At 45.6% G+C, this 25,374-nt stretch overlaps 1 protein-coding gene across 1 annotated transcript in view; it reads left to right on the top strand.

Annotated features, from left to right (window-relative positions):
- Nucleotides 1–4,021: 4,021 nt before the first annotated feature.
- ENPP2 (ectonucleotide pyrophosphatase/phosphodiesterase 2) overlaps nt 4,022–25,374 on the top strand; it is a 264,936-nt gene continuing 243,583 nt past the window's right edge. Inside the window, exon 1 of the mRNA XM_075352916.1 lies at nt 4,022–4,144. Coding sequence (XP_075209031.1) covers nt 4,124–4,144 — 21 coding nt within the window. The 5' untranslated portion in view covers nt 4,022–4,123. The remainder of the gene's footprint in view (nt 4,145–25,374) is intronic.

Raw genomic sequence — 25,374 nt, 5'->3', positions numbered from 1 at the left:
AAGCATTGCAAATAACAGCCCCACATCGGGCTCTGCACCCCACACCACATCAGGCTCTGCACCGCATACACACATCTGGCTCTGCACCGCAAACACACATAGGGCTGTGCACCGCACACACACACATCGGGCTCTGCACCGCACACACATAGGGCTGTGCACCGCACACACTCATCAGGCTCTGCACCGCATACACACATCAGGCTCTGCACCGCATACACACATCAGGCTCTGCACCGCACACACACACATCGGGCTCTGCACCGCATACACACATCAGGCTCTGCACCGCATACATACATCGGGCTCTGCACCGACCCCCCCCCCCATAGGGAACACATGTAGGGAGTACATACTCACCCGTCCTAGGTCCCCGCCGCTCCTGCACGTTCGCGCGCTGTCGGTGCTCTGGACATATCAGCACAGTAGTGACGTCACCGTTGTGCTGAAGAGAGCACAGACAGCGGGAGGAACAGTGATGAGAAGCGCAACGCTCCTTCTCATCAGCGCTTTCAAATATATCGGAATCTGTGATCTGTGATGCCGGTACATTTGAATGTGCGATCCTGAGCAGGGGGTCCGGTGCTGGCGCTGACACCACGGCAGCCGCCGCCAGGCCCCGCCCCCAGGTCACGGGTCCCACAGAAGTGCAGGGGGAGGTTGTGGGCAGAGCACGGGGTGCGGGGGAATGTGTGGGAGGGTGCAGGGAAGGGGGCGGTGACTCCACGCACTGTACCCGCCCAGCAGGGCGGCGACATGCTGTTTCCAGATTTGTATGTCAACATGGCCCTGCCCATGTTGACATGAAATGACCAGAAGCAGCAAAATTGCGTCAGGAGCGGTCACATGACCACTCTGAGCCGGGGAGAGGGGCTGACAGCAGGGCAGGTAAGTGCTCTCTATCTACTTACCTGCCCCAATGTAGCCCAATAGGGTAATAATGAAAAAAACTCAAAATAAGCCGGATAACCCCTTTAAGTAGTGGATAATCGCTTTAAAGATGAAAGAATAGACCCTTACCCACTGGACCTAAACCCTATTGGGGACTTGTGGCTCTTCTTAAATAGTAGATTTACAATGAAGGAACACATCTTCCCTCTGATCCCTGATCCCTCTGATCAGCATCTTGGAGGCTGTGGTTGGTTCTGCCCAAAAAGTTGATCATCAATAGATTAAGAAACTCACTCCATGGACGGACGGATGGCTTGTGTCTGTTATTGAAAAGAAGGGCGGCCATATTGGTCACTGATTTTTTGGGGGGCAATGTCAGAAATATATTTGTGTATATGTTGAGCTGTTTGGTTATTATGCTCACTTTTACAGATGAAAATAAACAATTGAGATGGAAAATTTACATTTTTCAATAAGTTGCATAATAATTCTACACATATAGATATTCTCCAAAGAAAGACAAAACCCCAAAACTTTCTTAACTATTCAGGTTTTATTAACCTTTTGGAGTGACTGACAGCTTTGTAGTTGTTTATTAATAAAATGAATCATCAAAACTACAAATTGCTTAATACTTGTGTACAGGGTGTATATATAAAGTTGTGACCTTCCTTACATTTTTGTCATGGCTTGACATATCACAAGATGAGTGGTGTGAGATAACCAACTTTGAAAAATAAGAAAACGATGATTTTGCGATACTTGGTCAGAAGAGACATATTGATTGGAAATTTAGATTGTGAACCCCAATGGGTTCAGCAATGCTGATATACAATATATGTGTTAAGCGCAGTGGAAATTAATGCCGCTATACAAACATTGTCACAAAATGGTACAAAATGGTGTTCAATGAGTCGCGAGGGTTTTGCTATCATGTATTGATATTATGATTTATGAATGAGATACGTAGTCAACTCACCTGTGTGGTGCTTGCTCAAATGACTTCAAGTTAAATAGAAAAAATGGTCGGAAAGGACCGGCATAAAAGTCATCCAAGCAATATTAAAATAAAAAAAAACAAGATAGCCAGCACCAAATGTGCACTATTGCACTAAGAATTCCAAGCTGTACTATTATTAAAATTTGAGATTTTTGGCAAAAAATTGCAATTTCTTGAGCTACCCCGCCACATCACGGCAAATCTCTTTGGGGCAGTCCTACACTAAAATATTTTTATATAAAATGTGCCATGCGGCCTCACATATGAAAAAGTAGAACTGTTCTTAGCAGCAGTTACTTGGTCTTTTTCAATTGTGTACCCATGACTGAATCATTGCTGTGGGTGGGAAAGGCCCAAGCAAATGCTGCTTAAAGTAAATAGCCTGTGGACAGGGCCTGATGACTGAATGTGAACAGTCACCAATTGCCAAAATCAAGACAGGTGGAATATGACCAAAATAGGGGTACACGGCAAGGTGGGAGTCAGCCACCGACCAGTTCAATGAAAAAAACAAGATAGCCAGCACCAAATGTCCACTACTGCACTAACAATTCAAAGCTGACCCCCACCTTGCTATGCACCCCAAATTGGGATGTATTCCACCTAGATTTTGGCGGTTGGTGGCTGTTCACATTCAGTCATCAGGCCCTGTCCACGGGCTATTTACTTCATGCAGCATTTGCTTGGGCCTGTCCCGCCCACAGCCATGACTCAGTCATGGGTACGCGATTGAAAAAGACCAAGTAAGTGCTGCTAAGAGCAGTTCTACTATTTCATATGTGAGGCCGTATGGCACATTTTATAAAAATATTTTCATGTAGAACTGCCCCAAAGAGATTTGCCGTGACGTGCCGGGGTAGCTCAAGAAATTGCAATTTTTTGCCAAAAATCTCATTTTTATAATAAGTACAGTTTGGAATTTTTAGTGCTGAAGTGCACATTTAGTGCTGGCTTTTTGTTTTTCAATATTCAAATAGGTCAATTTATTCAATCTTCATTAAAATATAAGTCATGAGAAAAAGCACAGTAGGTACATATCATGCGGAATAAAAACAAATGCCAGTGCGATTCTGACCAGTGTGGTCCTTATTCAATACCCAAAATGGAAAATTGGACTTATTTTAATATTGTTTGGATGACTTTTGTACCTGTCCTTTTCAACCATTTTTTCATCTCTTAATTGTATTAATTGGTATAATGAATAATTGGAGCCCATGGGGAAATTTGCGGAGAAGTAACAATGGACACGTATGTTGAGGACAAACCAGCAGCATGACATGACCACAGATTGATAAACATTTACCTATCGAGGGGTCATTTGACTGCCAAACAATGCACACTGAGTAATCTAAACAATCTAAACTAAAATACTCAGTATACATAGGCTGCCATAGTTCTGGGCACAGGATGATGACTTTCAAGGACGATGATCTTTTATGAATAATTCAAATTGTTTCTTAAGGGAGGAAGGAAACAAACTCTAGCACCACCTATTGGAGGTAGCAATCCTAAAAGTCAAAAGTGGCTCTTTAACAAGCCTTTTCATATGATCTAGGATTTATGCCAGATCAGAACCTCAGTTTGCAGACACAATGTTTTGAGATGATTGTCCCTCGTCAGTACAAAGTATGAGATCTGATCTGGCTTTATGAGAAGCTAAAGTGGGGTCTAAGAGGAGAACTTTTCAAGGAGAAAAGTTCTCCCCTTAGATCTTTTCTAATGCACAAAAGATCATTTCACCCCATCAACGAGCGTTTTGATTGGCAGCCCATTTACAAGTCAAGAAGTGTTTTTAATATCACTCGTTCACAATTAATATAAATGCCGCAACAACATTTATGACCCAGGCCACGCATGAACATTCCAAAAAAATCATGTCTAATAAAAGTTTTCCGGGGTCTACATCACATTGTGTAAATTGGTTATAAGCGCACATATCCATGGAATGAAAAGTAAAATCTTAATATCCTGGCCTTTTCCGAAAAAGAAAAAAAAAATGAAATGCGTTAGTAAAACTAAGCTAGCAAGAAGCCCTTTTGTTTGAAGATAATGTGCCAATAGGGCCTTTGTCTGCAAGGACAGCTGCCACCCTTCATCTGCATTGCATAAAGCTCCTAAGCAAACAAGTCTTTGAGTTACATTTCCAGGCAGTCCTGTCTTCAGCCCCTCTCTGTAAAGAACACTTTCCACTCTCATTCTGGACAAAAATAATCAAGACTGCTGGTTGGAGGCATGGAGATCCGGAGTAAAGGGGTACGGTAGGCTTTTTTTATTTTCTGATATATTCATGTGGCAGAATCCAGCTGTACCAGAACCTAATGGGCAATAAAAATGTGGTTTTAATGCCAGGAATATAAGGAAATTTACTTAGGAGGTCATCACATGACTTCACGAGAAGATGTTGGCTTGTCTTAACTCAAGAGGAACCTCATGGCTTGAAAGAAATTGTAAGACGTCATACCATCACTAGTATTTTTATAGGTGTGATTCTTATTATGTGCCATTAATACCAGATTATGTTTTTGGAGACTGTCCAGATCCTAAATTGGAATGACCTACTGTAGTTTAGATTATGGTCTTACTTTGAGTTGAAGTCTTCTGTGCCGGATTTCTGTTTTTAGAGGATCTTTCAGATCAGATTGATCTTGACCGCTTACAATATTTTATTTAGTTTTGCAATATTAATGCATTAGACATTTTTCAAGAACTTCATAAAGTCTCCAAAAAGTTAGAAATCCAACAGTAGCGTTGACCGCTACTTGGGGTTCTCGAATCGAGAAGGTGATACGCACTTGTGTGAATATATGGGGTGTGTGTGGATGTGATATAATGATATTGAGATTAGATTTATTCACTTATTAAGTGGAAATATGGATAATTCTTAAGACCTGTCTGTACCTGGCAATGTAGACCTTGTAAACATTTATTCTGGGATGACTTTGCATATAGAGTAGATGTAGGAAATAGATTCATATACATGTGTTTTCGAAAGTCATCCATTGATCTGATACTATTGAGTTAGATCTTAGATTTCTATTTGTAAGGGCAACCTGGCAGTTCACATGCGGAGGTCAAGGATCAGTCAGGTTTGGTTTTTACCTGTCCAACCCTGTTGTTTCCAGCAGTCTACCACAAACAGCTTTTTATCTCTTCCCTAGGCTGGGGGTTTTACAATCCATCCTGCAACAGGTGTAGTGCACAACTGATATACAGCCAAAATATCCTACAGATCATCTTACATCAGTTCTTGACTCCCATGAGGGCAATCGTCAACTTTTTGAGGATTGCCTGTAAATTGCTTCCCATTCAAATGAACAGATCAGATGTAAAAGAGATAGACTAAAGATTAATCATCCTTTGAAGGCCTGTGCAATTGAGTCCCATATGACTTCTGCACCTTCACTGTCTATTAGGTAGACTCCTAGCAAAGAAAGGTTTAGTGGCAAACCAAAAAACGACAATGAAAATGGTATGAATATATCAGTCATACTCGTCTGTCAAGTTGTCCAATCTAGTTAGATGGAATCCCATCGTGTGTTCCACGGATGTTGTGCCCTATCTCTCCTAGAGGTATGCACAGAAAATATATCTTGTTGTACTGTCTGACCATAACCAGGCAGGTCTTGTACTCAGAATTTTTGGAAAGGTTTGTGGGAAAATAAGTGGGGCCATAATGGTTTGATCAATATTTTTAGTATCTTGACAGAAGAGGACACCTAAAAAACTGAGATGTACAGGATCAATTGTAGGTGGTAGCATGCTGGGTAATTATCTGGGAGCCTTCGAGGACTGGACCAACCTGTTGCCTGGGATTTTACCAATTACCAGCTCGAGGACTGGACCAACCTGTTGCCTGGGATTTTACCAATTACCAGCTCGAGGACTGGACCAACCTGTTGAATTTGATGTTACTATTTACCACCTCAAGGACTGGACCAACCTATTACATGGGATTTTACTATTTACCACCTCGAGGACTGGACCAACCTGTTGCATGGGATTTTAATAATTACTGCCTCAAAGACTGGACTAAGCTGTTGCATTGGAATTTACTATTTACCAACTTGAGGACTGGACCAATCTGTTCCATGGGATTTTACCATTTACCCCCTGGTGGACTGGATCAACTTGCTTCTTAGTACTTTACCATTCACCCCCTGAAGGACTGGACCAACCTGTTATATGGGAATTTACCATTCACCCCCTTGAGTACTGGACCATCTTGTTGCTTGGGACTTTACCATTTCTTCCTTTACTGCCAAAATTATTTACTATTAAACATTATAGAACAACAGGAAAGTACGGTCTTGCTCCATCGGGGAATACCTTGTCAGGTGCTGCAGAGAGAGGAATCGTCAGATACTCCGTGTAGAGCTGTCAAGCTGTACACGCTTATAGTAAGAGGAAAGTCCGATAATGTGTCCAGGAGTAGAGCAAGAAGCAGCATTTACCATCGCCTTGCATAAAAGTCTACTTTATTGAGAATGGTGCACTAAAAACATGCACCCATGGAAGCGCACGTCCATTGTCCGCTGGACTGCCTGCGCTTGGTTCCTCTCCCGCATGTTTTTAGTGCATTGGTTTCCATACACATTAGACGAAAGTTGGCCAAATCCTTTCAACTTTCCCCTACAGATGTTTTTGTGGGAAAGAATGATCCAGCCTATTGAAGGACTTGGCCTCCCATGGGTCCTTCAACTCAGTGAGTTGGGAGAGATAGCAGTCTTTCAAACCATCTTTGGCCTAAACTTATCTAATGTGCATGGGGGGGTCATACCTTGGTCGTGATGGGATGAGTTTCCTTTTGGAGATGTGAGATTTCTCTCTTTACTGATTGAACATTTTAATCAGCCGCATAATGGCCGAGTCATTGCCACAATTGCAAGTCTAGTGTCAAATGCTTATTAGTGCGTGGAGGTGATAAGGAGAATTCAAATAGTCCATTCTTTGTAGTTTCCATTGGAACTCTTCAAGTGTAAATTTACAATTGTTGGGGCCTATTTTAAGGCCTCTATTTAGTGTTTTGTGTGATGAGTGACAAGATCATCTCCGCCTCTGATCACTCATTGCTAATCACTTGGGTAAACAGTGTAATCAGCTCAGTTCCTTATCTGTCATGGTGTATTTGACTTGTATATCACCCTAGCTATTAGGGTACCTTCACACTTAGCGATGCAGCAGCGATCCGACCAGCGATCTGACCTGGTCAGGATCGCTGCTGCATCGCTACATGGTCGCTGGTGAGCTGTCAAACAGGCAGATCTCACCAGCGACCAGTGAACAGCCCCCAGCCAGCAGCGACGTGCAAGCGACGCTGCGCTTGCACGGAGCCGCCGTCTGGAAGCTGCGGAGACTGGTAACTAAGGTAAACATCGGGTATGGTTACCCGATGTTTACATTAGTTACCAGTGTGAGCAGGGAGCAGGGAGCCGCGCACACTGAGCGCTGGCTCCTTGCTCTCCTAGCTACAGTACACATCGGGTTAATTAACCCGATGTGTAATGCAGCTACATGTGCAGAGAGCAGGGAGCCGCGCACACTGCTTAGCGCTGGCTCCTTGCTCTCCTAGCTGCTGTACACATCGGGTTAATTAACCCGATGTGTACAGCAGCTACATGTGCAGAGAGCCGGAGCCGGCACTGGCAGCGTGAGAGCTGCAGAGGCTGGTAACTAAGGTAAATATCGGGTAACCACCTTGGTTACCCGATGTTTATCTTGGATACAGCTTACCTCAGCTGTCAGACGCCGGCTCCTGCTCCCTGCTCGCTTCATTTGTCGCTCTCTTGCTGTCACACACAGCGATCTGTGTGTCACAGCAGGAGAGCGGCTTTGAAGAAAACGAACCAGGGCTGTGTGTAACGAGCAGCGATCTCGCAGCAGGGGCCAGATCGCTGCTCATTGTCACACACAGCGAGATCGCTAATGAGGTCACTGCTGCGTCACAAAAAGCGTGACTCAGCAGCGATCTCGGCAGCGAGCTCGCTGTGTGTGAAGCACCCCTAACTCCCTATGTAACTGACACAGGGCTGCCTGTAAATACTGGGTGGCAGGAATGGCTAGCCCTCTCACATGTCTGATGCTGTATATGGGTGCAATAATATAGTTTCTGCGTGTAGCTACTGGTATCATTTGCCTTAAAGGGATATCATGGTCATGTTGGTTTGCCCACCCCCGCACTGCCCTTTATCCATCTAATAACTAACGAGAGTCATTCTACTCTCTCAAGGTTGCAAAACAAATCAATAAAAATCAGAGGGTGGCCGCATTAATGATCTATAGGCTTCAATTGCCTAAAGCACAGGCTGACCTATTTACGGAACCTATGGGCTGAAAGGTGGTAGTGGGGGTAAGGTGGCTCTTAGCAGATACTTTTGGAAAACAAAGATTTTGTCCGTCTAAAATTTAGTTGTGAAGTTAGGAGTGAAATTATATTGAATAATTTTAGTTATTATGGTTTTATTGGTATATTGCAAACATCAGAACGTTTGAAAATGTTGATAATAGGATTACAACTGTATCTGATGCTTTTTGGAGATACCAGGGGAGGTGAGGATAGAAGAGGCTGCTCATACTGCTGTCCACCCTGTCTTTCTGATCTAATATTGGAGATATATGGGGTGCTGAGGTGAAAAGAGGCTGCTCACACTGCTGCAGATATCAGGCGTACTGATGTAAGAAGAGACTGCTCACACTGCTGCCTACCCTGTCTATTTTATCTAATACTGTAGATATATGGAGTGCTGATGTAAGAAGAAGCTGCTCACACTGCTGTCTACCTTGTCTATCTGATCTAATACTGTAGATATATGGAGTGCTGATGTAAGAAGAAGCTGCTCACACTGCTGTCTACCTTGTCTATCTGATCTAATACTGTAGATATATGGAGTGCTGATGTAAGAAGAAGCTGCTCACACTGCTGTCTACCTTGTCTATCTGATCTAATACTGTAGATATATGGAGTGCTGATGTGAGAATAAACTGCTCACACTGCTGTCTACCCTGTCTATCTAATCTAACACTGTAGATATATGGAGTGCTGATGTAGGAAGAAGTTGCTCACACTGCTGTCTACCCTATCTATCTGATCTAATACTGAAGATACCAGGGGTGCTTTTGTAAGAAGAGGCTGCTCACACTGCTCTCTACCCTGTCTGTCTGAAGTAATCTTTAGATATCTAGGGTGCTGATTTATGAAGAGGCTGCTCACGCTGCTGTCCATGCGAGTAGATGGACCCCCAATGATCAGCAAGTTATCCTTTATCCAAAAAAAACAATCTCTCATACAATGTAATCAACCAAAAAGAAAAAAAGATACAAAAATGATAATTCTTGGAGGGTGAGGATGGAAAATGAAAAAGGGCCCTCTGGGATACTAAATCCAAAACTGGTCCTATCCATAAGTTTAAAGATACAGCATATAACTGGATTCTGATAGAAGACTTGAGAGGCAGCCATAGAAGTCTGTGCTTGGTGCAAGGTTATGTCTGGTACAATAAATCTGTACTAGTAAGGGGATTCATTGTGGATTGGGGACATTTATGTAAACAAGGAGCCTTTTATTATGTAGAAAGGGAACAAATCTGTGATTGTCGCTCCTTTCATTAAAAGCACTTGTAAATTTACCATTTGAAAGATGTGATTCTGTTTAGAGAATACAAGAAAAAAGTGTAACAGATTGTTGTACACTATGGGAAATGTCTCTGACATGCGACAAATACGTAAAATATCTCATGCTGTATGTTAAACAAGAGACCACTTAAAATCCTACAAATCTTATCAAAGTTCTGTATTTCTATGCATTTAGAATGCTCATCAGGATCGTGGCTTCTAATGATATAAATGATTTCACTATGTGGCATCATTTCCGGTTCCAGGCCCCGGAATGTGGTGCAGAGTTATAAAATTACACACATGAAACTTTTCAGAGGTAAAGCATTCCGGTAGGGTTTGAGAGACTTCAGGGTTAAAAGGGTTGTCCTCTACTAGGATAATGCAACTTGGCTGGAGACAAAGACATGAACCGCACATCCAAAAATCATACTTTGATCTAATGCCACTACTGTAGGCAAAAATTTATATACCTGAACATGAGCGTCTTGGTTAAGCATTCTGATCAGACTGCCTTGGACGGCTACAATAAGCCCGTCTTGAGGTGAGACAGAGTCTGGACACACGAAGGATACCTCCGGGTTTCCAATTTGGATGACAGACATGAAGCAGAACAATCAGATGATGAAAGCAACGTCTCGCTCTCCCACCCTACATATAATACAATTGCACCCTTTAACACCTTTCAGGTGGCACAAAGGGGTATTTAGCATGGTTTAACATAAATACATAATTTCAAAAAACAATATGGGTTCCCCCCTATTTTTGATAACTAGCCAAGGTAAAGCATACAGCTGCGGGCTGATATTATCAGGCTGGAAGGGCCATGTTTATTGGGCCCTTCCCAGCCAAAAAATACCAGCTTATAGCTGCCCCAGAAGGGGCACATCACATTAGATATGCCAATTCTGGGACTTCACCTCGGCTCTCCCCGATTGCTCGGGTGCGGTGGCAATAGGTTTAAATAGTAGTTAGAGTTGATGTAATCTGTGTAGTGTTAGCTGGCATTAAGCCCTAGTATCTATCTATCTATCTATATATATATATATATATATATATATATATATATATATATATATATATATATAATTGCCTTATTCTGTCTGTCTGTCTTGCTCCAAAATTCTGTCGTTACAGTGACAACCAGCGAATTGGCCGCTGGGCTCGGCATGGCCCCGCTCCCCGCACGGATTGGCCTCTCGCCTCGACTCCCTGCACGTATTGGGCGCTCGGTCAGGCCCCGCCCCCTCACGCATTGGATGCTCGCCCTGGCCCGCCCCCTGCACGCATTCCCCGAACCCACACGGAGACGCCCGACTCCCAGGTGACTGCTGCAGCCCCGGAAGCCCACACCGGCAGGACTAAGTGGAGAAAAGCCTCTAGCTTACCCCGCCTGCTGGCACACATGTGCCGGAGCCGGTGTAGGCTGGTAACTATAGTACTCATCGGGTAACTATAGAAACCGCTTTCCTTAGTTACCCGATGTCACTAGCTTACCCCGGGTCCCGCACACGTCGGCACTGTCGCTTTTAATAGTTACCTTTTCTCCACTTTGTCGGCGCGCTGCCGTGCACTGTGTACACTACAGTTGCCGCGCGACAAGCTCCGATCACATGTTGTCATGTGACCAGGAAGTTGCGGCGCAGCCACTGTCCTGCACACAGTGTACGGCTGCTTTCAGACGTCCGTGTCACACATAGCACACATGCATGTATATACACACACAGCAGACACACATGGATACACCGAGCGCATACACACATACCGCACATGCATGTACACACACACACACTCTGCTGTACATTCACCCAGCGATGCGGTCCCCGGCACTGAAGTCCCCAGCGCTGTTCCTGCTTCCAGCTCCTCAGGGCACTGAATATTCAGTGAGTATAATGAGCGGCGATAAGGAGCGGGAGGCAGCAGAGCCGGAGAGAGCATCTCTGGAGAGAGGTAAATATAGAAAATATTTTCATTAAAATGACCCATATTTTCTCCGGTACGTTTTACACTGATGTCGCACGGATCACATCAGTGTGCGATCCATGTGACATCCGTGCTGCCGGAGATGCCTGCGTGTGTGCGTGCAGGGTCATGAAAAGTCACATGGTCCGTGTGCAAACACGGACGTGTGAGGCACATCAGAGAAAAACATGGGTACGTGTGACATCCGTGTTACAAAACGCATGTCACATGTACCTAAAACACGGACGTCTGAAACCAGCCTACGGCAGCGCGCCGGATCCGACAAAGTGGAGAAAAGCTGGATGTGTGAAACCACTAGCTTACCCCGGCTCCCGGCACACGTGTGCCGGAGCCCGCGTAGGCTGGTAACCATGGTACTTATCGGGTAACTATAGAAACCGCTTTGCTTAGTTACCCAATGTGTAACATGGTTACTAGCTTACCCTGGCTCCCTGCCCATTCAGATCGTTGGTCTCCCACTGTCAAACACGCCGATGCAGGCTGCACAGCAGGAGACCAACAAGCAAAAAATAAACCAGCACTGTCGCTTTGCATAGTTACCCAATGTGTACCATAGTTATCAGCTTACCGACGTACGCTGGTAACAAATGGTACACAATCCTGTAACTATGGAAAGCGCTTTCGTTAGTTACCCAATGTGTACCATGGTTACCACCTTACCCCCGGCTCCTGGCACACGTGTGCTTGAGCCGGCGTACGCTGGTAACCATGGTACATATCGGGTAACTAAGCAAAGCGCTTTGCATACTTACTCGATTGTGTAACATGGTTACCAGTGTACGCCGGCTCCCTGCCCATTCAGATCGATGGTCTCCCACTGTCAAACACGCCGATGCGTGCTGCACAGCGGGAGACCAACGAGCAAAAAATGAACCATCATTATTCAAGACTTGCTGATTATATTATTATTCAATCTGCTAACCTACATACACATTCTAGACTACCCGATACGTTAGAATCGGGCCACCTTCTAGTTAGTAATGAAGATGCATCTATCAGACACCCCATTACACAATTATGGGGTGGCGCTCGGCTGCTATTTTTAGGCTCGAAAGGGCCCAAACACCATGGACCTTCCGTGCTTGATAATATCAACCCACAGCTGTCTGCTTTACCTTGGCTGGTTATCAAAAATAGGGAAGACCCAATATAATTTATTTATTAGGTTAAACCAGGCTAAACACCCTTTAATGCCACATGAACAGCATTAAAGGGTGCAACTCTATAATAAGTAGGTGCAAGACATTACTTTGCTTTGGTCATCAACTTCTAATCTAAGCTCTCCCTCCTAGATCAACTCTCCCTGAACTGCTTCTAGAGGAGAGTGTGCTGAACACCGTGCCCCCACTTCTTATATAAGACCCGATGATGGCATGCGGCTGGCCAATCACAATAATGCCAGTAGCCAACATGGCTACGGAATTACCATGTATGGCAAATAATCCCTGCATGATGATTGTCTGTGTAACAGCTGTGAAACATGCAGGGTAGAGACTCAATCATAGATTTCAGGGATGTCTGTCTTGTCAAGATCCGATCTGTTGTTTATTTGCTATGTTTTTGTTTAAGCAGCAGGACTCTTATCATTGCTCGGACTACAATGTCACGGGGCACGGCATTCCGACACCCCCCCTCCTCCAATTAGACGTTAATGTGAATGTATAATTTCTATAGAGAGCCTGGTGTGGGAGGGGGCACCTCTCTGGGCTCTGCTACATAACTAAATCTAAAAATTCTCATTGTGTCAGAACGGCTGGACCCAGTAATCTAAGTGATACATTATTGGATTTAGGATCTCTTTCCTACATCATGTTGCTCTCAAATAAGGTAGCAAAACCAGATTCCCTTTAACCTTACTGTCATGTTATAGGTTAATAACTATTCTATGAAAGTCCATCTTATCAACATTTGGAAATGTTCTTGTGTTCAACGACATATTGATAAAAATCTTACTTTTATTCACTCTCCTATCCCCCAAATGAAAGTAGCAAAATGTTAAAAAAAATAAAAGCCTAAAATATTTTGTTTTGCAAAAAAATACATTTGATTAAATTAATTAATTAAATCTGAAAGTATTTATCTTATACCGTGAATGCTGACATGAAAAGAAAAATTGAACCATCAGAATTGTCATTTTTTTGGTCACCTTTAGTTCCCTAAAAAAGCAGCCAAACATTATATGTACCCAAAACTGGTATGTCACAGTCATGTCTCATTCCTAACTGGGACTCTACATTTGAATATTGTTTAGTTTCTTTTGGTGCTTAAATAGTTAATGTCAGTTTTACTGCCAGCAGCTTTCCAGCAGTGTAGGTCAGCTGCAGCTGCTTTGTAGCCACGCCCCTTTTTATATTATCAGCAAGGATTGCTGGAAAACCCTACTACTTAAACACAAAGGGGTGTGGCTACAATCAGCTGCAACTGACCTGCACTGCTGGGAAGCTGCTGGAAGCAAAACTGACATTAACTGTTTAAGCACCAAGAGACAAGAAACAACATTTAAATGTATAGTCCCAGATATGAATGAGACACGACCGTGAAATGGTGTCAATAAAACAGAAAATAGCAACACAAACAAGCAAAGTCCTGTCTTTTAAACTGCTAAAATACAAAAAAAAAACAAAAACAAAAACCATACTATTGGTTTTCCTGTAATCATAGTGACGTGAACAATCATATTATGGGTTTATTTTTTGTCACACAATAAACACCGTAAAAACAAACCCCTTAAAAATAATATATATAACAAGCTGTGGACAAAAGCACAAATAGGGTCTTACCCCAATAGGGAAAGAGTAATAAATCAAACTCACCTATAGAAGTTGTGCAAGTCACAACTCCTATAAATGCATGTTCAGTCCAGGTCAATAGCTGCAGCCCCGGGTTTGGCAGATAACAGAAAATAGTTGAAATCGGGTTTCCCAAGCCGCGCTATAACCCATTTGCGGGATGAGAAGTAGTTTTGTATGAAACTGTTTATTTTAATTTACAATATACTCCAAAATAGCAAACTATTCCAAGTGCAAATTTTAGTTGGGAAAAAAAACAATTCTGCCATTGTTTTTAAGGGTAGCAGAAAATAGTAGAAATCAGGTTTTCCAAGCCGCTCTATAAACCAGTCCGCATTGATGAAGGAATGAATGTTTCTTTATCTTCATGCACAGGTCAACGCGTTTCAGGAGTACTCAGCTCCCTTCATCAGGACAACAGGCATAAAACATCAAATCTCAGCTGAGTACTCCTGAAACGCGTTGACCTGTGCATGAAGATAAAGAAACATTAATTCCTTCATCGATCCAGATTGGTTTATAGTGCGGCTTGGAAAACCTGATTTCTACTATTTTCTGTTACCCTTAAAAACAATGGCAGAATTGCTTTTTTTCACACCTAAAATTTGCACTTGGAATAGTTTGCCTATTTTGGAGTATATTGCAAGATAAAATAAACAGTTTCATACAAAACTACTTCTCATCCCGCAAAAGCCATTCTTTCATATGGGTATGTGAATGAAAAATTTAAAGTTTAAGTTAAATTTAAAGTCAAAGTTCTTGAAAGAAGGGGCGGAAAATGGGAAGTGCAAAAATTAAAAATCATCAGCAGACGTTATCATCAGGTCAAAAGTGGCCAGTTAGTTTGTTTCTCATTTTATTCATACTTCTAAGTATTTTTTTTTACATTTGCAATATGGTTACAGGTATATGGGCCTTATAATTTGGTGCTCCATTTTACGGTTTTGCTGAGCGGGGGCGTGGCTCACAAAGGAACATAAAGACACGCCCACGAGGATCCGGTGAGCCACACTTCCTTGAGAAAGACCATTAAAATTAGTACTAGATTAAAAAAGTTATAGTTCTGAAACTTAATGGTATACAAGAAAAAAATGCACAGGAGAGCATCAAGAAAACAATATGAGGACAAACTGGCCTCGTTGGGTTCTTTCTAAGGAATTAAGGGGCACGAGCACCATTAGATCATATGGCTGCAGAATAGTAGAGAAAACCACTGTCTCTTTCAATGAGCAACCATCTGAATTTTGAAAGGGTTTCTGTAGATGAGACAATGGGAAACTAAATAATTCAACAAATATAAATCAGTATGTCAAATTATTTACATTTCTCAGTTTCATGTGTTCTGCCAATAATTATATTCTCCTCCATTTGTAACCCGTTAACGCAGCAGATGAGAGTAATCTTATCATTAGATCCTGTAACAGCAATGTAATATCCCCCAATTTGGAATTTCACTTTCTCTAATGACCACCTCTAATTGGCCAATTAAAGGGCCATGCATACTTTTATCTCGGAAGATAATCAGAGCAGTAGAGATTCTAGCTCATAATGGATTTCTTCCTGCAGTGTTCACACTCACAATTCTGTATGCTGATTGTCCATACTACATATAGGATGAATAAGATTATAAAAGGTTTGACTATTGGGAAAATCTATTTTTGTTAAAAGAGTCCCCTCTAGAGATGAACAAATATATTCTCTGGACCTTGAGTCCTTTGCCACCCAACTGCATCCTTGTGAAAGGAGGATTTGGATTTGGTGTGAATTCACCTGTATGTGCAGGCAATCTACTATACTATGCTAACTGAGGTTTCACTCTAAAGTACCTTTGCTAGTGCCAATTAGAAGTAAATAATCATTCAATTGAAGCTCTTCTTGAAGCCAAATTTATTTTAACGGTTGATTTTAAAGTATTTAATTTGTTTTTATTGCAACTGAATCCATAATATCTCTTTATACAGATCGTCATTGAGCATTGATATGTTGGGTTGTATTCCTCAATGTTGATCCTCAACATAAAGGTTGTGCACATGTAGTATCATAGAATAGCAGAGATGGAAGGGACCTCAAGAGCCATCGGGTCCACCCCCTGCGAGTGCAGGTTTTCCTAAATCATCCCAGCTATATGTTTATCCAGTTTCCGCTTGAAGATTTCCATTGATTGAGAGCTCACCACCTCCCGTGGTCGCGTGTTCCACTCCCTGACTGCCCTCACTGTCAGAAAGTTTTTCCTAATGTCTAATCTGAATCTCCTTCCTTTTACTTTCATCCCATTGCTTCTTGTACTTCCTTCTGCTAATGAGAATAGGGTAGTTCCCTCTGCACTGTGACTACCTTTCAGATATTTGTAGACAACTATTAAGTCTCCACTCAGCCTTCTCTCTTTCAAACTAAACATTCCTAATTCTTTTAACTGATCTTCATATGACATGGTTTGCAGACCTTCTACCATCTTGGTTGCTTTTCTTTGGACTTGCTCCAATATATCGATGTCTTTCTTGAATTGAGGGCCGAGAACTGTACACAGTATTCCAGGTGGGGTCTGACCAGGGCAACCTATATGGGAATAATTACCTCTCTTGATCTAGATTCAATGCTTGTCTTGATACATCCCAGAATTTTGTTGGCCTTTTTAGCTGCAGCTCCACATTGTTGGCTCATGTTGAATCTATCTACTATTATGCCCAAAACATTTTCCTCGCTGCTATCACCTAGTTCTATTCCTCCCAAACTATATATGCTTTTTACATTTATTTTACCAAGATGTAGGACTTTGCATTTGTCCCTGTGAAACACCATTCTGTTTACTTCAGCCCATTGTTTGAGTGTGTCTAGATCCTTTGGAATATGCTCTCTTTCCTCTCAAGTGTTGGCTACTCCTCCTATCATAGTATCAAGAACGTGCATGTTCTTGTTGGCTGTTTGGGAAGTATCTCAAAATATAAATCCATGTTGACCTCACCTAATGAGAACTACATTTTTTTAGATCACACCCAACCATATGTTCCACACATGGTAAGCACTTACTGCACCAAGTATAAGTATTTACCCCATTGTGTTCTCATTAATTGGTTACGGTTAATTTGTGAAGTCACTTTACACGATAACCTAGCTAAATCATGGGTGATACTGTTTCATCTGCTATTACACATTACCTCCTTGTAAAGCAAGAAATAATTGTTGGCCAACAAAGGGTCAATATTGACTTTTAAGATTGTTATATTCAATAGGTGGCACTGGAGTTCAAGTCGTTTTCCTCTCTGGAGAGACCATTGTCCAACACTAGTAATTCTCAATGGATTGTTGGCCATTTACTCTTTAGTAGATTGACTCCCAATTAGGGCCGGATTTACACACTTCAATTCCTTAGGCCAAAGCACACACAATTCTACACCCCCTTTCCCCCTCAAAAAGTGTTGTCCCTTTTTGTAAATCCAGCCCTATGCTTGATCCCAAGATTTCATAGAAGGAGCTCATGTGATGCACATCTGCAATCCTCCTCCTGGTAGACAAGTACTGAGAAATCTGAAAACAGAATATGTGGACCTGCAAATATAGAGGGAACCTACCTGTAAAGAGAGATATCCACCAGGGCAGCGGCAATCTGTCTGTCCGGTAAGGATAACCATGCCAAGCTAGGAGTGACCTCCTAAGATATAAAGGACCTAGCAAGCAAGCTAAGGAGGACATACCAAGATAGAAGGAAGCTTCCTAGATAGGGGGACAGGCCAAAATATGTAGGATCTGCTGTAAAGAGGGCTTTTATATGCAACCATATCTCTAATGATATGTCGCCGGGGTCACGGAATTCGTGACGCACATCTGGCGTCGTTAGCGACATTGTTGCATGTAACACCTATGAACGAGAGTGAACGATCAAAAATACTCACCTAATCATTGATCGTTGACACGTCATTCAGTTTCATTAAATCGTTGCTTGTGCTGGACGCAGGTTGTTCGTCGTTCCTGAGGCAGCACACATCGCTAAGTGTGATACCCCAGGAACGACGAACAACTCCGTACCTGCGTCCTCCGGCAACGAGGTGGGCGTGACTTTCCTGAGGCTGCTCTCCGCCCCTCCGCTTCTATTGGACGCCTGCCGTGTGACGTCGCTGTGATGCCGCACGAACCGCCCCCTTAGAAAAGAGGCTGTTCGCCGGCCACAGTGACGTCGTTAGGAAGGTAAGTATGTGTGATAGGGACTAGCGATTTTGTACGCCACGGGCAACAATTTGACCGTGACGCAAAAAAGACGGGGGCGGGTGCTTTCACGAGCGAGATCGCTAGCGATGTCGCTGCGTGTAAAGCAGCCTTAAGTAAAAGGAACCCGTCGAGATGAGGGGGCTATTTCAAAATATTGATGGACCAACCATGAGAGGAGAACCTGCAACACTGGGAGATATAGGGAACATTGCCAAGAGAAGGATGGTCTGTAGAGAGAAAAGATACCAGGGACCTGTTGATATACGGGGAACGAAGGGCCTAGATGGTTGCATCCTGCTGAGTTAAGAGGAACTTCCTGATATATGGTGACCCTTGCCGATATAGGAGCGACCTTCCAGGGTATAGGGGTTGTTCCAGAGACAGAGAGGGACATACTGAAGTAAGCGATGGTGTCACACAGGATCTGCTATGAAATAGTGATCCAGTCGTGTGCACTTTCTCTTATTGACTGACCTGTCAGTCAAAGGCTTTTGTGGAGAAGGAAGGGAGGCGACACTCCAGTGGCACACTGGTAGTGTGCGAGACCAAAATGGGATTTTGGTTTTTCTCAACTCTGGGGGCACAGCCAGAACAGGTAACAGTCAGAGAATCAAAAGGGAATTGTGCACAATATATCCTGCTCCAGTCAACCACTGATGTCACCTAACCGGTGTGCACGCTCCACCTGACGTTTTATTGCAGTGCGCAGAATTAAAGGTCAATCAGATTACAACCTATGACAGTTTTCGCACAGTGAATATTCCTTCTCCTGTTAAATCACTTTATTTCTATATTTTTAGAATGTGCTTTGGGGTCAGTCATCTATGAGATGGCTGCTCTGAAGCTTGACAGTACGGTGATGCGCACTTCACTCCGGGAGGCTGATGCAGGACTTCTCTTCCCACGATTCACCGCGCAGCTGGGCTCATCAGGCGAGGTCTTCTATCAGGCCAAATATTGACTCTCCTGTGTGCATCCCTCTGCAGGTCCTGGAAATTTCTCCCACTGTCTGCCACTTCCTGCTTCTCCCTGCACTTTTCTCAGGGCAGACCAAACAAACACACAGCAGCAGGGGAGATGCAGGCCATTCCATTGTGCTTTGCAGAGGAGCCAGTCTCTTAAAGCCACAGTACAACAAAGTCTTAAAGTCACTGTAAAGAAACATCCTTGCTAGGGGTTGCACTCCCCTACACATACATGATATGTGAGATCTTAGTCTAAGGGGTACTTTGCACGTTGCAACATCGCTACTGCGATATCGTCGGGGTCAAATCAAAAGTGACGCACATCTGGCGCCGATAACTACGTCGCAACGTGTAAAGCCTAGGAGAGAAGATGAACGAGCGTGAAACAGTCAAAAATCGCTGATCTGTGTCACGTCGTTCATTTTCATAATGTCGGTGCGTCCGCAGGTACAATGTTGTTTGTCGTTCCTGCAGCTCCACACATCGCTGTGTGAAGTCGCAGGACCGACAAACATCTCCTTACCTGCGCCTGCCGTCCACCGGCAATGTGTGAAGCCCCACAGGTGTTGTGTCGGTGCATTACCTTTAGGGACTCCACTCGGCTGGAACTGGTCACAGGTAGGAGATCTTCTTCTTGTCGTGACGCCACTCTCAGTATTGCGGTCAGTGGGGACCGCCACTGCAGGTTGAGGGTCGCCTGGGGCTGATGATGTGTGCAGTTAGTTGGAATAGCCTCCTGAGAGTGAGGCAAGCCCCAGGGCCCGGTGTAGATGCGTAGTACTACAAGTCGCAGAATGACTCACACAGGCAGAACTGTCTTTCAAGGGCTTTACTCACATTTGATGGCAGGGTGAGTAGCCCGGGCGTAGCTGAGATGAACCAGGTGGGAACCAGGTATCCTTCAGGCTGACTTTATGAGGGTGACTACCAACTCGCCTTCCTTAGCCCTTGGTGGTTTGGGGTGACCCCGACTTTGAGTCCCTATGGGGGTCACCCAGGGAAGATGCTGCAGCCTCTCTCCCCTTCGTTCGCCGTGTCCTTGTCGCCTGGGCCAGATCACTCCAGCTTCTTGCCTCCTGTGAGCTATGGGCCCTAACTGTGGCTACGTGGCTGCGGCTTTTTGTGGTGTTGTGGCGTGGGCTTTGAGAGCCCCACACCGGCAGGTTTAGCAAAAGAAAGCTGGATCTATCTCCGCTTCGGGATCTGCCGCCCGTTTGGGCCTGGTTCTCCCTAGCAGTCTCCTTACTTCCCACTCTGTGCTCTCTCTCTAGCTGGAGATGGGTTTCGGGTAGCACTCCTAGGTGACCGTTCTCCCCCGTCAGTAGCCACTGCGCGGGCGCTGTTAGACAGCAACAGCCCCACAGGTCTGCTCCTCACTGAGCCCTATGGAGTTCTGCTCTAACTGACTCACTGCCCCTCCTCTCCTGTTCTTGCCTACGCCACCTAGCAACCAGACTCTCTTACCACACCCCTTGAGAGGAGATGGAGGCTTTTGGCCCCCTCCACTATTCCAGTGAAGGTCAAGGCTTTTCCCCCTCCTGGGATCCCCAGGGGTCCTCTCATGGGTACATGTGTGAGAGCTGATTACTATGCGCCTGTGTACCACACCCCTGTCAGCCTTCTGGATTACCTGTGTTGTACTGTTCCCAGCATGGGTGCAGTACTCAGTGGTGCCTGACCAGGTCAGGGGCGCCACATTCCCCCTTAGTTATCACCAGCACGTCCTCGGGCTGCAAGACAACATTTTAAAATGCATAAAACATTAAAACATGTAAAACATTTTTAAAAGCACCAGGTACCATACATCACCACCCTCCACCCACAAGTCCGTTAACCCACCCAAAACCCTTTCACGTTGGCCGCGGCTTCAGCCACTTCTGGCAGGATGTAGAGGCGGCTTACATGGGCTGGTGGTTTCAGGGTATACCTGGCCTGGTGGATCCGCGCCCTCAGCCTCTTCTGGCAGGATGCAGAGGCGGCCTCCACAGTTGGTGCTGACCAGGTACCCTCTTTGTGGTGGAGAGCCAGGCCCCATAAACAGGCATGCTCTCTGGTCGCAGGTGAGCCAAGGCCCTATATACGGACGGGCTCCTCCTGGTTGCAGACGAGCCAAGCCCCTAAACAGGCTGACTCTGGTGGTGGTGGTGCCCTTTTGGTGTAACTATTTACACTGCGAGAGTTTGTGGCTATAGCCAGTTCATAGCCTTAAGGTTTATGGTTTTCTCACAATAGTTTTTGTGGGCACATTACTTGAACTTGAGAACGTTGCAAAACAAACTTTTTCAAAACTTTAACTGATAACTTCTTTCTTTACTTTACTCCTCCATTTCACCAGGGCTTTGGCCTGTTGGGCTGCGGCACCTGTTGCTTCCTTGGTCTTTGTCGTCGTCTGAGGTAGTTTCATCTGTAGGTTCCTTGTCTCTGCTTTCTTGATCTTCATCTGTTTCCTTTCCTGTATCTGTTTCTTTATCTCTGTCTTTTCTTTCTTGTAGCATGGGGTGGCTGTAAGGTTTGCTGGTACATAGTGCTACGTCAAGCGCGTACAGTCCTCTTTCGCCTTCATGCATAGTGAATTGCACTGTATTTCCCATCTTTAAGTTTCTACCAGGGTGTCCTCTAGGCAGATGAGCGTTCACATCTCTTCTGTTGACAAATATCCCTTCTTTGATACCAGGGGCTACAATAAAGCCATATCCGCTTTTCAAGTTAAAGTCCTCTACTACTCCTCTGCAAAGGGGTCCTCTAACCTGGGCTTTGGACCTTCTCAGGAACCTTTTCTCCTGTAGGTCTCTGGCTGTAACTTCTCTCTGCTCTGGAGACTGTGGTGCAGGGGACAGCGTTGTTCTGTTGCGACGCCTTGTCTTGCGGGCTGGGTTCTGCTGGGCTGTTACCTCAATGCCTGCAGGGCCCCAGGTGAGGTTTCTGGGCTGATCTTCATCTGCAGACGGTGTCAAGTCCTCCTCATCCCAACGGGAATAGGGTAACATCTCCGGCTCTGAGTATTGCTCCACTGCCGGTGGCTCCGGAGTCAGCTCCTCAGCTTCCTGGCCTCCTCTCCCCCTTAGTGCTTCTGAGCACTCTGGTTGTGGTAGCGCTGGAGATGAGTGGTCCTCAGCTGGTCTGGGCGGTGGACTCTCTGGCGCGGCTGCAGGGGTTGCCTGAGTCTCCTTGGGGGTATGCGGAGGGAGCAGATACCGATCCACCATCTCTTGTGGGAACTGGGCCTCTAGGTCAGCCTTCAGCTTCCAGTATTCGGGGTCCTCTCCTATCAGGGTCTTCCTAGCAGGGACCTCTTTGGACTGGGGAGCGGTGTCTGCTCTGGCCTTGCAGGCCGGGGTAAATGATGAGGTAATCTCTTCTTGGCGGGCCGCGCCTGGCATGGCGGCGGCCTGGTCTTGGCGGGCCGCGCCCTGTTTGGCGGCGGCCTGGTCTTGGCGGGCCGCGCCCGGCATGGCGGCGGCCTGGTCTTGGCGGGCCGCGCCCGGCATGGCGGCGGCCTGGTCTTGGCGGGCCGGGCCTGGCATGGCGGCGGCCTGGATCTGTGTCGCTGTTGCAGGGGGCTCTGTGCAGGCTGGGCTGGACGTCGCTGCAGCAGTCTGGGCTTGGCGGGCCGCGCCTGGCGTGGCTGCGGCCTGGTTCAGCACCTCACTTGCGGCGCGGACGAGCGTTGCTGCGGCGGTGGGGTCTCGGCGGGCCGGGCCTAGCAGGGCGGCGGCCTGGGTCAGCGTTACGCCTGCGGCGCGGATGAGGGTCGCGGTGGCAGCCGGTTCTTTGCGGGCCGGACTGGGCGTTGCTGCAGGGACCGGGTCTTGGTGGGCCGAGCAGGGCATCGCTGCGGCCGCTGGGGCTTGGAAGGCCGCACCTGGCGTGGCTGCGGCCTGCTTCAGCGTCGCCGCACCGGACGCCTCTTCGGGGACCGCGGGCGTGGCAGCAGGGGTCGGGGCACTTGCGCTGGCCGGGGCATCACTCGACTCACCCACCGGTGGCAGCATCGGGGTCTGCGTCATCGCCGTCCTGTCTGGCACTCGGCGCGCGGCTCTCCTTTCATAGGCCCGAACCGCCGCGGTCATCTCCAGCATTTCCATTCGTTCTTCCCGGATCTGCTCCACAACCCGGGTCTCCAGTCGGTCGCAGAACTGGGCCAGCTCCCGATACCACCAGGCAGCGGAGCCCGGTTCTGGATTTCTGCGGTCAGACGCCATTTCTTCTGCGCCCTCTTCTGCACGACTCTCCAGCTGTGGACTCGCCGTTGCCTCTGATAGCAAGCTGTTCAGTTTCTGCTCTGCCTCTTTCAGCAGCTCCTCTCCCAGCAGCAGGCTTGTGGCTCCCTTTCTGTCCCGACGTCTCTGGACGCTTCCGCTCTCTTCACAAGCGAGGTCCGAACTCTGCAGGGGATCTCTGGGTAGCCACACCTCTTCGTGGGCGGTAACTTCTTCCAGCGCGGGCTGCTGTTGTTTTTCAGCGCGCTTTTCATGGTGGCAATATGGCGGCGCTTCCAATTTTTCAAGCGGACCGCCCAGGCACATGGTCACCTGTCTGAACAGGTCTAGTCCTTATCCTGTTCGTGACGCCAGATGTGAAGCCCCACAGGTGTTGTGTCGGTGCATTACCTTTAGGGACTCCACTCGGCTGGAACTGGTCACAGGTAGGAGATCTTCTTCTTGTCGTGACGCCACTCTCAGTATTGCGGTCAGTGGGGACCGCCACTGCAGGTTGAGGGGCGCCACAAATGCGTAAGGGAGAAGGTGGGCGAGATGTTTACATCCCGCTCATCTCCGCCCCTCCACTTCTATTGGCCACCTGCCGTGTGACGTCGCTGTGATGCTGCACGACTCGCCCCCTTAGGAAGGAGGCGAGTCGCCGGCCAGAGCGATGTCGCAGGGCAGGTAAGTGCGTGTGAAGCTGCCGTAGCGATAATGTTTGCTACGGCAGCTATCACAAGATATCGCATGTGCGACGGGGGCGGGTACTATCGCGCTCGGCATCCCTATCATCGGCTAGTGATGTCGCAGCGTGCAAAGTACCCCTAAGGATTGATCACCACTCCTGGGGCAGTGCTTTGTGTTTGCCCCCAAGCCAGAGTTTTCCAGCCAGTCCTTGATCAGTAAATATATAGAAGTCAAGAGATATGAGCGTAATGAATCTGTTGAAATCCCTATTGTAACGCCAAATCTGGAATTTTCCTTTAACACGTGGTTTACCCTGAGCAGGTGAAAGAGAAGCAGCAAATGCTTTTTGCCTGTAACTGAGCAAGATAGCGCAAGCTGTAGAGATGGGCAACGTGACATTACAGCTCAATTTATTTAATGTATATGGATGTACGTTTAAAAAACAGCATTTTATATGGCTTTTACAAAATTACACTGCGAATTTCTAAATTATTTGGTTGTTATTTCTTCTGTATATACGCCTTCCTGACTGCTGCACACACACATTAGGTTATGGCATAGGTTGGCCTTATGGAAAATCACACCTGCTCGGAACAATCTAAAAATGATCTGTATTGTTAGATTTTCATGTTTTTGAATGGCTGATATAATTTGGGCATATTGTATATATATATATAGCTGCCAGCCAAAAGCTGAGTCAGACAACAGCTATTCCCAATGAACTTCCCATATACATGCAGCCTTGCTGAGGGTACACATGTTCTGAATGGGAAATGTAGACTAATTTTTTGGCAGATAACCTTGGTGATACAGAAAACAAAAGGATTGGTCCTGTAAAATTGAACATGTACAACCCATTCACCCAAGTTGGGCTGAATTAATATCAGACAGACAACTTTACATTACATGATCATTTGATGCTTCCAAAATTGTTGAGATTGGCTAACTTTAGTCTCACCTTTACAGTCTAATAATCTTTTTCTGTGCAAGATTTTATATTTTTAAAATAGGGTCAGCAAAAAAAAAAAAAAGTCAGATGATTGTCT

This window comes from Anomaloglossus baeobatrachus, chromosome 6, assembly GCF_048569485.1.
Source record: "Anomaloglossus baeobatrachus isolate aAnoBae1 chromosome 6, aAnoBae1.hap1, whole genome shotgun sequence".
Classification (NCBI taxonomy): domain Eukaryota; kingdom Metazoa; phylum Chordata; class Amphibia; order Anura; family Aromobatidae; genus Anomaloglossus; species Anomaloglossus baeobatrachus.
The sequence above is the reverse complement of the archived record's forward strand: the minus strand, read 5'-3'. Positions and strand labels throughout refer to the sequence as shown.